This window comes from Balaenoptera musculus, chromosome 9 (genome assembly GCF_009873245.2).
Source record: "Balaenoptera musculus isolate JJ_BM4_2016_0621 chromosome 9, mBalMus1.pri.v3, whole genome shotgun sequence".
In the NCBI taxonomy this organism is placed as follows: domain Eukaryota; kingdom Metazoa; phylum Chordata; class Mammalia; order Artiodactyla; family Balaenopteridae; genus Balaenoptera; species Balaenoptera musculus.
Window position 1 is genome coordinate 38,458,800 of NC_045793.1, and position 15,901 is coordinate 38,474,700.

Genomic DNA, 15,901 nt, shown 5'->3' on the forward strand with positions numbered 1-15,901 from the left:
TTCTTAGTCTTCTCAGTTCTTTGACCAGTGCCTAGCAGTGTGAGATTTAAATAAATGCATTACTAATGAATTCACTCAATGAGATTTTAATACCCTGAGAGCAGATTTCTCTCCTTCAATATTGGTAATTGCTTAATCACTGAGGAAGCCCCAGTATCTCTTCACACAGATGTGCTGATAGTTTTGATTAAATAAACTAAGATATTTGAGCTGACTCTGTTGTCTGGGAGTTTTAAGTGGTCATTTTAAAGTAGTTTGTATCCAATTTTTGAGAGAAATGGTGAACCTAGTTTTTCTATCTATGAAAACAACCTAGTAGACTTGTTTTATTTTAAAGTCCATAAAAAAAAGAAATGAGAGAGGGAAGTGAGGACAAGCTCTTGCAGATATGTAACAGATGCATTTTGGTTTTCTGAAAATCCAAATCTGTCTATTTTGGAAACGAATAAATCTTTTTTCTTTAATTTGTTTACTCAGCTTGCAGTTTTTATGTTCCCCAAAGTCATAAGAAATAAGTTCTTTTCCTATATAACATTTTTCTTATTTCTCTTCTGTCCTCATTTTTGTGTGTCCTTGGAGAAAGTGAAATTGATGGAAAAACTTCTCTATCTTTATAGGATTCAGTTTAAATGGCTTAACCCTTTCCAGCCCTCTGTGACAGTGCCCTCCATTACTTGATTCATCTCCACTCTTCTCCTGTGTTATTTCTTTTTGCATATTGGTGTCCTCATTTTACACATCTCACAACGATAGAATGAGATAGCCCATATTTAATTATGTGATGATGCCTTTTGTTCAGAATTATAAACACTTTTAAAAACATTGTCTATTGGAAATTTTGGATGTGATTCATCCTCCTCTTTTCAATATGTAGTATTGTCTTCTAAAGATGTAGAGGAATAAGTATACAACATATCATAACAAAACATCTACAATTTGTTAATGTGTTCAAACAACCTTAGTAGTCTGTTGTTAACACCTCAAAGGCATACATGTTTCCTTTAATGCTTCCTTTACACACACTGTTTACCTCAGGTATACATCATGATTTTCCCGAATCAAATTCTGAAACAGGTGTAATTTGTTTTCACATCTTTCCCATGTCACCAGTCTGTCATTTGTCAACTTCTTCTGCTAGCTCACCAATGCTTACTTGTTTTTCCACACTTCCCAGGGGCAAGTCACCCACACCTTCCAGCCATCCCCTGGACCTTCCCAGGGCAAACATGATTTGGAAAGCAGTTTAGGGATTAGAAACTCTTCATTGCTCCCCCTTTTTTTCACTTTTTTATTGTGGTAAAATATACATAACATAAAATTTACCATCTTACCTATTTTTCAGTGTACAGTTCGGTGGCATTCAGTACATTCACATTGTTGTGCAACCATCACCACCATCTGTCTCCAGAACTTTTTCACCTGCCCAATCTGAAACCCTGTACCCATTAAACAATAACTTCCCATTTTCCCCTCCCCCAGTCCCTGGGAACCACCATTCTACTTTCTGTCTCTGTGAATTTGACCTTCATTGCCTTTTAGGTACCACCCTGCGGGCAGCTGCAGGCTTCAGCTGTGGAGGGGTTCCCTCAGTCCTCACCCCTCCCCCTTTTCACTGTGACATGGTTAGTCTCAAGGGTATTTTTTGAGTGCTCAGGGAGACACACAAGAAATTTGAGAGACGAAGATGATAATTCCTGAGCTGTGTCACTAAGAGAAAATAGGAGTTATTTAGTAGCTCAAGCGGAAAGGCTGTGAAGGACCATAGGTGTCAGTTGGTGTGATAAGTGAGGGGAACCTTAGTTTGTACAGATAACAGGAGCAAAGAGTATGGAGGACGGAAAAACAAAGACACACATGGTGTTTTCTTAGGTGCTTGGCATGATTAGAATATGTGGGTAATTAAAGATTAGGAAATTATCTCGGGAGGCCTCAGAGAAAAGTAGAAGGCTATTCAAATGCAGCACAGCTCTGATGACCTGGTTATTATCATCACCATTCTTGTCCTCTGTAAAGCAGTCTCCCATGGCAACCTACGTTGTGGCGATTCAGCTGTTTCTGCATCCACTTATTAACCAACACCCTTTAGCGGGTGTTCCCTCTCTCCATCTCACCACAAGAAAGGGTTTGTCCAGTGCCCAAGCAAGAGAAGCCACCTCTGTCCCTGGTGGGCAGCTGCCTCTGGGTCAGGATGCATCTTGTCTCATTCAGCAAAAGCTGATGATGGGGTCAGGGGGCTGGAGGCTTCTTAGGAGAGACAGTGGCGGGCTCCTTCTTCCCTGTAATAAGTGGAGGGACAGTGGGAAAATGTGAGCGGAGGGACCATATCATGGGCAGCCTTCTCTGTCACTTTAGGAAATATGAATTTGTTCTGTTAGTTACTTAGAGTCGTTGGCTAGTTTTAATCAGGGGAGCAATGTGATCATTTGCAGTGAAGGCAAGTCATATTGGTAACAGTACACAAACTGAATGCTGGGGGATAAGAGACTGCTGGTGGGTGATGAAAGCTTTTGCTGCAGTCATTGAAGCTACAGGATTGAGCTCACCAAAGATAATTAAAGAGGAAGAACGGCCAGAGCCTGTGCCTTACAGGACTTCTACACTTGAGAGAAAAGAGAAAAGTGATAGGAATCTAGCTCTTTATCACAACTATATGTTATACATTGAGATAGCCAAATCATAGTACTAGAACTTAACATGTTACTTAAGAGCTTTATGTGTAGTTACCCTTAAAGCAAATAAGTGAAAAAAAGAATTACCATTTATGGATACTGTGGTAAAAGCTCCTAATGTGTCTTTTGAGATGTGTGTGGAGGTGGTAGTTAAACGGATAAATAACATAAGGGTTTGTTCATTGTATTCAATGCAGTAAATGCGTTGGCTATTATAGTGTTAGATTATTATTATTGTAGTCCTTCATCGGTGACAGTGAATTCTGGTTCCTATTCTTGATGTATTTGGCCATATTTATGGTTCAGGAAAAGAAGAGACCTGCAGAATGGCAAGTGTTCTATTAAATACAGTAGCTGTCAACTATGCTTAAGCCTGTGGGTCACCATTTTCACGCGTGTGTATAGAATGTCATCTCTTTTCATGTTTCCCCAAGAAATTCCAACCACACCAAACATGTCATGACTTCAGTAGCCATTACTGAAGATTTGTTGGGGCCAACCATGGGGGTCATAGCACACAGCCCCCACAGTTTGTTCTCTCACACACACACACACACACACACACACACACACACACACACACACACACACACTGCTTATCCAATACTTTTACTCTTTCTTGTCCTTCCTCTGTTGCTAGATTTAAAACATTTTTCTTCTCTGAACTCAGCTCCTCTCTAGCTTTGCCCCTCCTAAATTCTGCCTGTACCCTGACCCCCCCAACACACAAACACACACATGCACCACTCTCAGATTTTTCAGCCTTTTATTATCCAGGAGAATTTAGCTATCATTTTTTGCTTCCTAAGCATGCCCTTTGGAAGATGCCCATAGTCCCACTCCAAGGGATTTACCCGTGAACTTCCTAGCAAACAAAAGCATGTCTCCCCTACCTACATCTTTGAACCAGCTACAGAGATACCCTTAAACATTTTTATTATGCTGGTAGCATATGAACGTTATGGGGGGAAAAAAAAAGAAGGGAAGGAGAGAAAGACAGAGAGAATAAAGAGAACCAAAAGATCAAACACAAATCTCTGATAATTCCATCTCCCAGGGGAACTCATCATTCATTAACCTTCTGTGGCATATATTCTGGACATTTTTTTCTTTAGTATCATGACATTCAGAGAATAGTATTTTCTCCAATTTGTCCCAAACCAGCCCCATTTGAAGGGAGGTTCTTTGGGGTCCTGTCTCGATCATCACCTTCCCACTTGAATTTCAGAGGCCGCGTATACTCTCCTGTTATATGATGAGCTGCTGGAATGGTCTGATCGGCCCCTCCGGGAGTTCCTGACCTACCCCATGCAGACAGAATGGCAACGCAAGGAGCACCTGCACCTCGCCATCATCCAGAACTTTGACAGAGGCAAGGTAGGTGGCCCCGCCCACCCGTGGCGTCTCCCAAGGTGATTGTCACATTTCCTTTATTTCTGGTTCATTGATGGTCACCTCTTCAAGCAGGGGCCCTCGAATTTCAATGTGCATTAAAGACTCCAAAGAGTTTATTGAAACTAAGATTCCCAGGCCCTACTCCTGGACATTCTGATTAAGTAAGTCTGGCTTGAGGCAAGGGATTCTGCAATTTTAACAAGGACTCCAGGAAATTCCAATGTGTATGAACATGGGACCCCACCTTGAGAAACACTGATCTAGAGGTTTTGACACCCAGGCATTTTATTATCTGAAAAGCCATTATCATACCTCACTCAGCTCCCCAAATTGGCATGTAGTAATCTGCCTCCTTCCGCTTTTTTTTTAAGGTAAAATAAATGAAACTAAATTTGTTTACAGCATTTTATGGCATCCCGTCATATACTGAGAGTTGCCGTGGGGTGTTGAAAACCTCCCTGAGCTAATAAGGCAGTGCAGCACATCACCTCCCTGCCCCCTGCTCCCTCTTCAAGGGTTTGCAGTGCTCTTGAAGAAAAATAATTGTGAATCTGACCCCGGTTGATTTGAACACTTGGATGCTTTGGTGATACGTGTCTTAGATTTACGTATATCTTCCAAAGTGCCAAGGTTAAACAGGAAATTAAAATACAACCAGTGGCTGTCGTTCTCTTATAAGACATAATTGGGTACACCTAAAAATTTGATGCAAGGGAATTGCTTCTTTCCTATCCTCTTCTATTATTTATCAAACTACACTGACATATCGTTCGTTACGTTAATAGCAAAGAAATGCCTCTGTGCCCTCCTGCAGTAAAGTTTCCACCCTTAAGATAAGCTGTTACAAAACCTCTGGCAGCATCTCTTGGCCCATTCTCAGGAGCTTGTGCTGGATCAGGGCTTGGAGACTACGGCCCATGGGTCAAATGGTTCACTGCCTGTTTCTGTTCGGCCCACAATCTAAGAATCACTTTCACATTTTTAATTGGTTGAACGAAATCAAAAGAAGAATGATTTGACATGAGAAAATTACATGAAATTCCCTTTTCATTGTCTATAAAGTTTTATTGGAACCCAGCCAAGCTCATGTGTGTCTATACGGATGTGTTTTCATAATTTAACAGCAGTTGAGTGGTTGTGACAAAGGCTGTATGGTCCACAAAACCTAAAGTATTTACTGTTTGGTGAAGAAATTTGCCGATACCTGAGCTAGATCAAAGGATTTCTGCATTTCTCCTTAGGGTAACCAGCTGGGTTAAACCCTCACAATTTACGAGTGAAATTAGGCCAAACAAGGAATCCACTGTGCCAGTTGTGGATAATTGGGCCTTAGGGTTCCGTGGCAGTTCCCCCTACCCCAGCATTGAGGGCCTGTTTATTCGTCTCCTTGACCATTGTGGAACAGCAGTTATTTCAAGATGATAATTTTGTTTCTTTGTTTTTTACCTATACATTTACTTTTTTAAAAAAAATTTTATTGAAGTAGAGTTGATTTACAATGGTGTGTTAATTTCTTTGGTACAGCAAAGTGACTCAGTTGTACACATATTTTTTTTCATATTCTTTTCCATTGTGGTTTGTCACAGGCTATTGGATATAGTTCCCTGTGCTATACAGTAGGACCTTGTTGTTTATCCAACCCCTATATATACTAGTTTGCATCTGCTAACCCCAACCTCCCACTCCATCCCTCTCCCACCCCCAAAACCCTTGGCAACCACGTCTGTTCTCTGTGTCTGTGAGTCTGTCTTTGTTTCGTAGATATGTTGATCTGTGTTGTATTTTAGATCCCACATACAAATGACATCATATGGTATTTGTCTTTCTCTGTCTGACTTACTTTGCTTTAGTGATAATCTCTAGGTTCATCCATGTTGCTACAAATGGCATTATTTCATTATTTTTGATGGCTGAGTAATATTCCATTGTGTGCGTGCATGTGTGTGTGTGTGTGTGTGTGTGTGTGTGTACACCACATCTTCAAGATGATAATTTTGAAATGATGCCAGGAAATGTTGTTTTTGTGCCATATGTTAATGACTTGTGGTGGGTTATCATTTCCCACTCTAAAGATTTTTGATAGTTAACATGTTAATTACATGCTGTTTTCATGCTTAAAATTGCAGTGGTACCTTAAGGGTAGGTTATAAAGGTTAAGAAGTAAGGCTTGATCATCTGAAAGCAGTCACCTCCTGACCTCTGGGTGGAAGTTAGTAAATGTTGTGAGATCATGAACATTTATGTCATTCACTTGTCCACAGTGTTGGGAGAATGGCATCATCTTGTGCCGGAAGATTGCAGAGCAGTACGAAAGTTATTATGATTATAGAAACCTGAGCAAGATGAGGGTAAGGTACCTGGATGCATCCTAATCGGGTTATGGAATCCTTTTTTGCTTAGCTTTCCAATATGGCGCTATGAAATTAGCTTTGTGATGGTCTTGATATGTCTTGCAGAAAAGCTTTTTAAAGATGCCTTTCCTCTGAAGCATACTCCTCTATTTATACAGAGAAACAACATGTTGATCTGTGTGATTTTTCTGATTAATATACAAAAAGGGAGCCCTTGATCTATTCTAAACACATCTGACATATGAAATATAAAATTTAACCCAAGATAAATATTTTCAGTTTGTTGAGGAAACTCTCCACACTATTAGAAGAGCTTGCCACTTGCACACAAATCTCTGTAACAATGTACCATTCTTAGTCCCATAATCTGCACAGCAAAATAGGAAAAATGACTAGCTGACACGTTTTTAAATATTTGGGGGTTAACTTCTATAGGTGTCAAATCTTTTTCACTTCAGAAATATGTTTTTATTTGCTAAACTGAAACCAAGGTCTTAGTACCCAAGAGCCCAAGGAGTTTAATATTTTGTGTCCCTGAACAAATGTTTGATACCTTCTTTTCTTTCAAATTCGTGCAAGTCCCTCTGGTACTCCAAGTCCTGTTCTTTAAAGTCATGAACACTTGGTGTCATCTTGTAACACTTAAGCTCTTCAGGGTTTCTAAAACAGGATCATCAGCTTTTATACATACATTTTAAGAAAAGATGATGGTGTTGCCTTTTAACTCTGAGGTAGCAATTTAAGAGATGATCTCATAAACCTTTAACAGCTCAAAATCCCTTACACCACAAGTGACTTTTTCAGCTGGCAGGAGCTGGCCCTGTACTTTGGGCGTAGTATTTCATGTCAGCAGTTCATCGATATTTCTCCTAACATCAAAACCAAGGAGGAAAAGCCTTGTTTCAACTTCAGTCCATCATGCTGGCGCTGGCAGGCACTGCAGTTTTATATAAAAATGTTGTTGTGCTTCTCTGGGCATCCTTTCCCCGGAACAGAATCGAGGTTACAGTGTTTGCCCATTAGAGCCCTTGGGTGCCATAGTCACTAAGATTTTTATAAACCCAAAGCATTGCACTTCACGCCAACTGCTCTTTTGGGTGCTGTTACTGGGGGCGGGGGAAGGGGGAATGTTTGCAAGTGAAATATTAGTCTTTCTGTGGAAACCCTGGGGATAATAATACCATGAATGGGAAACCATAAGCTTTATGTACTTCGTAGTTCCAACCTTGTCAAAGACACACTTAAGAGCTTTCAGCCCAGACAGCACTTTGCACTATGGGCCCCCTTTGGTTTGGTTTATTGGTTTATCCCTGTCCAACCTGTACAAGGTTGCACCTTCCAAATGTCCCAAATTTCCATGGCCCAGGAAAACCGAGTCCACAGGTGAGTACGAGAATTCTCCAGAATTTGCCTCGAACAGTTCATGTTAATTTTTATCTTATTGTGAAGAAAATATTTCCTCGATAGACCAGGTGCATAGAAATCATCCTCTCTAGTGAGAACACGTAATAATATACTCGATCCTTTAAAGCAGGGGTCAGGAAACTGCAGCCTGTGTGCCTCGCAGAATTGAGTAGTTGTGACAGGGACCATGTGGCCTGCAAAGCCTAAAATATTTTATTTTATCTGGTCATTTACAGAGTAAGTTTGCTGATCCCTGCCTTAAAGCACAGAAAGGGGGTCAAACCTTCTTTTCTGCAAACTGAACTAAAATGATGTTCTCCTTTTTATAGAAGAAATATCCTCTTCTATAAGGTGGTAGAGCTAAAAGATGAGATAAAGTGATTAAAGTTTCCCCTGTTCTTTGCTAGATGATGGAAGCCTCTTTGTATGACAAAATTATGGACCAGCAACGTCTTGAACCAGAGTTCTTCAGAGTTGGATTTTATGGGAAAAAATTTCCATTTTTCTTAAGAGTAAGTAATATACTATTTAATTTGCTTTTATACTTCCAATATAGATATCCCAATCAAGCAAACTAAGATCTGAATGACATTTTATCCTTTTAAGACAGGGTAAAATAACGTCATGAGATTTTCTTTTAACTTTGGAGTTTGCAAACACACTCATTTAGAATGACTTGTTTTGAGTAATTTCCCAAGATTTCAAACAATCATTTGATTTTTCTTCTTAAGTTTCTAAGCTTACTATATCTTATGAGCAGTCTCTGGCAATTACAGTTGCTTCCCCTGTGTGATAGAGAGTCTCTCTTCAGAATGCGGTTTCTGTAGAGTTAACATTCGAGAGAAATGGCCGGAGTTGCAGAAAACATAGCGGTTTCACATTATGTGCAAACTCTTCCTCCAGAATCATGTGAAGAGCATTGTTTGGCCTAGTCGATTCTGTGAAAAGCTAAATGGCACTCAGCAAAGAGATGCAATTTATTGCTAGTAGAAACTATTTCTACAAAGGAAAATTTTCCAGACTTTCTAAGGTACCTACTGGATAGTAAAATACTTGATTCCATTCTCACCGTTGTTCACACTGTACCGAGTAGTCTCTTATGTGCTTGAATACTTATATAACATTTCGATAAGTAACATCCCACTTACACTTGCTTACCTAAAAGCTTTGGTTGGGAGAGGAAATTCACCTCCCCAAGCAACTAAGGAGAAGTGTCTAGGATAATTTTGTAACATTGAGTGAATTCATTACAAACTTTAAATCTCAATATACAAATATTTTGGTATTTGTGTTGCCCTAAATACCTTGCTTTAACTGTCAGTACCTATGGATAGATACAGGATGGGGGTACTTGAAGGCGAACAGAGAGGAGAAAGATTTGACTTCATTGTTTCTTTAATAATCATTAACTTAACCTGCCTTTCAGAATAAAGGTTTTATATATATAAAACCTTTATTCATATATATATATAAAATACCCAAACACCATAGGCAAAGATTGATTTAGTATTACATAGAACAAATGCTCAAATAACAAATCAATCGTCTTTAACTGATTGAAATGACCGTGTATTTGGGTGCCACGCAGACATAAGTAAAATCTCTTTGTTGGATTAAAGAGGAGCCACATGACGTACCTGGTCACATTGTTGGCTCTGCAGATGGACCTGCCTGAAGACAAAGGAAAACTTGATTCCAAATAAACAATCGTGGCAAACTCAGAACACATGCTGAATTTGAAAGACTACTGGGTCCAAGTTCTGAGGGGAAAGAAGGACATTCTAGAGCTGTGAGCAGCACAGAGGGCCGAGACCCCACAGGAGGGTCCAGACATGACTCTGCTGCTGCAGATACCCTTCCTCTCTTGGCTCAAAATCATGCAAAGATGATGTTTTCTTATCGTACTCAGGGCTACCTGATCCATTATGCACAGTAGATACAGTGTTTAGAGACCATATGATTCTTAGATGGCCCATAAAACTGTTTTAATTTCTTTTAAAAATCAGAAGAAAAAAGTGAACTTTTTTTTTTTTTTTGATGTGGACCATTTTTAAAGTCTTTATTGAATTTATTAAAATATTGCTTCTTTTTTTTTTTTAATGTTTTGGCTTTTTGGCCACGAGGCATGTGGGATCTCAGCTCCCTGACCAGGGATGGAGCCCACACCCCCTGCATTGGAAGGTGAAGTCCTAACCACTGGACTGCCAGGAAAGGCCCAGAAAAAAGTGAACTTTTAGGTTAAAGAAAATGTTATAGCATATATTATAATGTATATTATACATTAGATTATTATTCATCTATTTGTCTTTATACCAAATGAGTCATACAATATGATTTTTAATATTTTTTATAGAGAAAGCAGCCCACAAAAGTGTTGTAGCCCTGATCAAATTCTGAATTCAGCTAGCAAGTGTATTATGAAGTATCCTAGATGTCTATCTAGTATGTGCAATTAGTGTTAATTAAAAGTGTAAAGTTTTTAAAAATCAGAAGCAGTTTAGGAGCCATAATTTTAAAGGGAATTTAGCAAATTAGAGGACTGCATCGGCTAATAAAATGAATTTTGTTAAAAAGTCAATTGGAATAAATCAATCTCTATATCACTGTTCTTTTGAAAACAGCTTTTCTAGAAATAAATGGCATTTCCTTCGAAATGAAAGAGAAGGGTAACCCTCTATTGGTTTCTAAAGAGCACTGTACCCTTTGGAATGATGAGGCTAGACCTTTTTTTAGGAAATCAGATTCTAGTCTGTTCTTTGATTTAAAAACAAATATCAACATTAAAACTTTCCTTTCATTGTTTGATCAATTTCCAGAAAATATTTAAAGCTCAAATAAATTAATATATTTATATGATTGTATGATCAAAGTAGGTTTTTTTTTACCCTCATGGAAAATGGGTTCTTTATTGACAATGTTTTATATGCATAGAATATGTTTGAATAATGATTTGTCTAAGGAGAATGACTGAGGTCAAGGATGGGAAAAAGATTTACTTTTTATTATATGCCCTGTACTATTTGGGAATTCTTTATACCACAGGTATGTATTTCCTTTAAAAAAAAAAAAAAAGACGATTAAAAAAAAGTAAGTATTAATAAATACGACCCAGCAATTCCACTCCTAGGTATATATAATCAAGAGAATTGAAAACATAGAGCCACACAAAGACATGTACATGAGTATTCATAGCAGCATTATTCATAATTGCCAAAACAAGGAAACTGTCCAAATGTCCATCCACTGATGAATGGATAAACAAAATATGGTACAGCTATACAATGGAATATTCAGCAGTAAGAAAGGAATGAGGTAATGATATATGCTACAAAATGGTTGAACCTTGAGAATATTATAAGTGAAAGAAGCCAGTCACAAAAGGCCACATGTTATATAATTCCATTTATATGAAATGTCCAGAATAGGCAAATCTATGGAAACAGAAAATAGATTAGTGGTTGCCAAGGACTGAGGGGAGGGGAACTAGGGAGTGACTGCTAATGGGCATGAGTTCCTTTTTGAGGTAATGGAAATAATCTGAAATTAGATAGTGCTGATAGTTGCACAACTCTGTGAATATACTAAAAGCAACTGAATTGCATACTTCAAAAGGGTGAATTTTATGGTATATGAACTACATCTCAGTAAAGCTGTGGTTTAAAAAAAAAAAAATTGATGGAGGAAATGCTTAATTCCTCTTTATTTCTCAGAAACTCAAATATCAGACCCAAAATTTATGTTTATTCCAAAATGATTTCTTAATACCATTGAATGACTTTACGCTTAGAGGAACTCCCCTGATTTTACAAACTGTTGTGATGTATAAGCATTTTTTTAGAACTGTTTCAGTTTTTCAAGTATTCAGATATTTATTTGGGGACTTCTGTAAGATGCAGGAAGGTATGTATTGCCTTATTTTATCAAACAAACTTATTATCTTTTTTAAAGAAGTTTATTTTATATTGGAGTATAGTTGATTTACAATGTTGTATTAGTTTCAGGTGTACAGCAAAGTGATTCAGTTATACATATACATATATCTATTCTTTTTCAGATTCTTTTCCCATATAGGTTATTAAAGAGTATTGAGTAGAGTTCCCTGTGCTATACAGTAGGTCCTTGTTGATTATCTTTTGAGTAGAAAAAAAGCAAATAATACAGCATCAGAAGGTATGACTTCTATTGAGAAAGTTTTAAATATAGGATTGTTTGGGGGGTCTTAATTTCTAGGGAGTCTGTCTTAGCTTGTGTTTTTCAAAGGATCATGATTCATTGAGAGGCTTGTGGGGAATTGTGGCAGGTTCTCAGCACCCAATCCTGCTGTCGTTTCCTCTGTGTGCCTGCAGCTGCTTTTTCTCAGCTGCAACCCCGAGCCCTCTGCCCACGGGTGGTTTCTAACTTCCTCACTTTGGCCCAGAGTTCTTCCTCGGGGCATTTGACGCAATCACAGAAACCTCACAGAGCTGAGAAACACTGAGACCCTTGGGCCTTAACTCCCCAGACCACAAATCACTGTATTTCTTAAAGATCTGCAAGGCACGTTATCCCACAATCTTTCTTGGTCTCAGTAGCTCCTAGGAGTTTTTCCTGGACGTAGCAGGCCATGTTCAGAACAGAGAGAGCTCAGGCCTTGGACTCAGACCTGAGCTTAAATCTCATACAAAGTATGTAACAATCTTGATCCTCAGTTCCCAGTTATAAAATGGGGGGGCGGAGGTAACAACCTCTCAAGTTTATTTGGGTTAAATAAGGTATGTGCAGAGAGCCTAGTCAATGACTGTGCTCAACAATTATAATTTCATTATCATTAAACTGTCAGAAAGAGTTCCTCCTTATCGATAATGGAATCATGAAGGCACTTGTTAGAAACGTGCCCATCTTTCCAGCTCTGTGGCCTCCATCAAGGATGACCTTCACCATTCTTTCCTCAGTGAGAGAGAGTCCTAACCACAGAATGTTTATACATATTGTAAGAACAAAACCAAAAACAGACAAAAATTTAGCAAGACCTTAAAAGTCCCAAATCTTAGCTTCAGCCAGTTAACAGAATTCCTGGCTACAGAAGGCTGAGCTGAGCTGGGGATGGCAGGGAAGCTTCCCGTGCCAGCCCAGTTGAGAGCTGGAATGCAGACAGGCCTAGTCTTCCTTTATATGGAAGGATCTCGGAATGAACGTGTTAAGGCTGATCTCAGTGACCTTTATAGAAAGAATGCAGTAAAATGTATTTTTAGAGATTGCACTTCCTTTGCTTTCTTCCAAATTGAGAATTTATCCACTTAACTTTGATATCCAGTTTATGAAAATAATCTGTAACACATGCGTTCACTAACATTTGGAGGGATCGGGATTGCTTTGTTTTGTGCTTCAGTGCTCTGAGAATCAGACGCCCCTTTTGCACCTCATGCAGGTGAACCCAGAAGAGTGAGGCATGCTACTGGAACTTATCAAAAGCAATAGAGAGTTACGCTCATGACCTTTGCTCTGCATTTTTAATATTTGGGTAAATTCTTTAGACTGTTCCAGTGTATTTTTTTGGTTATAGTCTATTGATGTTGGGCCTATGCTTAGTTGCCGCCAGTGTCATTTATTTTGGCTTCTCTCTGTAATTAAAGCACCCAATTATATGGTCCTAATTTGTTTTTTCTGATTTCACCTCCAGAATAAAGAGTTTGTGTGTCGAGGACATGACTACGAAAGGCTGGAGGCCTTCCAGCAGAGAATGCTGAACGAGTTCCCCCACGCCATCGCCATGCAGCACGCCAACCAGCCCGACGAGACCATCTTCCAGGCGGAAGCTCAGTGTATCCACACCTAGAAGGGCTGGATTCCAGTTAGATCGCACTGGCCTTTAGCTGCAGAGCATTTTCATGCAGGTGGTTCAACTACTGATCCCTTTTCAGTAGCTCTGTTCTTACTCTCCCTCTTTCTCATTGTCTTAATTTTAGGTTAGCTCCTTCCAGACAGAATTATGATAGTTATTCTCATGATTTAGTTGAAAAGAAATCCCTTAAGGATTCTGTTAAACAGTTTTCCTCCTTTTAGTTACAACTTTTCTGTATCTCAGCCCTGCTTTTAAAGCTCCTTTTTAGGGATTTCCCTTAGAATAATTTTCCTCTGGCATCCCCTGTAGAAACTACTTGAATTCAGTTCAAGGAAATGATAGCACTATGTTTATTGGGACATATCATTACCCCCTTTTCCCTTGCTATTTTTATTCTGTATGGAAGGGGAGAGAGTTACCCCCCGTGTCTTCCAAGGACTCTTACCATGGCATCCTGGACAGCACTTCATCATTTAATAATTGCCGTATAATTACACACTCCCATTGTGTAAACATGAACAAGGCAACTGAAATTACCCAGGCATTAGAGGCAAAGGGAATTCACCCCAGCACTCTTTTCTGAATTCTTCTGTCTTTTTCTGAAACTGATGATCTTAAAGAAGACCAGAAACTCCCCCTGAAAATTACAGATGCCATTTCAAAGTAGAAACTTAAATGCACCAGAAGCAATGTAAGGAAAAAATTTTGCTATCCTTCTTTGAATGAGAAGAGAAGAAGGTAAACATACAAATAAATATGATAGCCTTTAAAGTAGTTTTTAAAAGTATCAACTACAACTAAACACTCTGCTTATCAATACAAGATTTGAGAGAGTGGATACCACAAATGTGGGAAGGCTGGAGACAGGAGCATATGAGTTACTATCAGTACTGGTTACTATCTTTGGTTGCATGGGTATTTGTACATTGTTTTACAAACAAACAAATTTTAAAAAGACCACATGTGCACTAAAGATGAGTGTCTCATGACCAAGGATTAAAATTAAAACAATCCTGAGTATGTGAGATCCAAGCCATTCCTACCCACCCCCAACCAAAAAGAAAAAAAATCAATGATAAATAAATTCACAGGACATAGAAATTTCAAACTGATACTTTGTCAGAATGACCTATGTAAAACTACTTTAAGGCTTGTAGTTTGAGAGGTGATTTGCTATGAACCGAGTTCTTGGTACCTTCTTGGCAGTTTTGACTTGGCTCCAAATAGAAACACCAGATTGTTTCCCATCCTCTTCTCTCTGCCACAGCTCAGCTCGAGCCAGACTTCCACGGAGTTTGCCAAGTCAGGTCCCCTCCTTGACTCTTGAATCCTAGATTTGCAGATATACGCTGTGACTCCCATCCCGGAGAGCCAGGAGGTCCTGCAGAGAGAGGGTGTCCCGGACAACATCAAAAGTTTCTATAAAGTGAATCACATCTGGAAATTCCGCTACGACAGACCATTTCACAAAGGCACTAAAGATAAAGAGAATGAATTCAAGGTACTAGGCCGTTCTTATGACACGCGGTTTCCTCAGATAGACTGTGAACTCCTGGGGGCAAAATGCTTGATAAATATTTACTCAGAATAGAGTCAAGTGATAAAGCTAGAAGGGACCAGAAATCATGTGGTCTAGTTGTTCTCAAACTCTACCATGTAACAGGGTGACATGGGGTGCTTTCTAATCAAGCAGATTTCTTAGCCCAGGAATTCTGACTCATTGGGTCATAGAGGAAGCCCTGAAGTTTATGACAATTTTAATGGCAGTGGTCCTCGGTCCAGTTTTTGAGCTCTCATGGTTCATCTCAGTCCTCTCATTCATTCATGTTTAACCAACTGTGGGAACCTCAGGATATTTATTCTCAGTTACAAGAGACTGCCGTGAGTAAAGGATACTGAAGGGACAGGGGATTCTGAGACAGAACCACTGGGGAGCCTGCTGGTGCAGTGGGAGAGTTCTGTGCTGTCTTTTGCTGCATTTTCTTATCAGAATGGTGTGTAACTAGGACTTCTGAGAGGACCCAGAATAAAAACAAACCATAGACTGTTTGCATGGGTTGAGTTCTCCATCCTCAGTAGTTCCGATATGCCTTGCTAATTCTCTCTCAGCCGGAAGGGGCAAGGTTTCTCACAGCCACCCTGGGGGAAAGGGGCAAGATTGTTCCACCGATAAATTATAATCTGCTCTTTCCTTGATAACAGTGACAAAGTGAGACCATACAGATCCCCAGTTAGTCAGTATTTCCCCCTAAACAGAGAAT

General features: G+C 39.2%; 1 protein-coding gene across 2 annotated transcripts in view; it reads left to right on the forward strand.

Annotated features, from left to right (window-relative positions):
• The window catches only part of DOCK4 (dedicator of cytokinesis 4), a 506,020-nt gene that overhangs the window by 460,720 nt on the left and 29,399 nt on the right, over positions 1–15,901 (forward strand). For both annotated transcript variants that reach the window (XM_036863604.1, XM_036863605.1), the window contains exons 36-40: positions 3,898–4,046; positions 6,326–6,412; positions 8,227–8,331; positions 13,479–13,620; positions 14,975–15,141. In XM_036863604.1, coding sequence (XP_036719499.1) covers positions 3,898–4,046; positions 6,326–6,412; positions 8,227–8,331; positions 13,479–13,620; positions 14,975–15,141 — 650 coding nt within the window. The remainder of the gene's footprint in view (positions 1–3,897; positions 4,047–6,325; positions 6,413–8,226; positions 8,332–13,478; positions 13,621–14,974; positions 15,142–15,901) is intronic.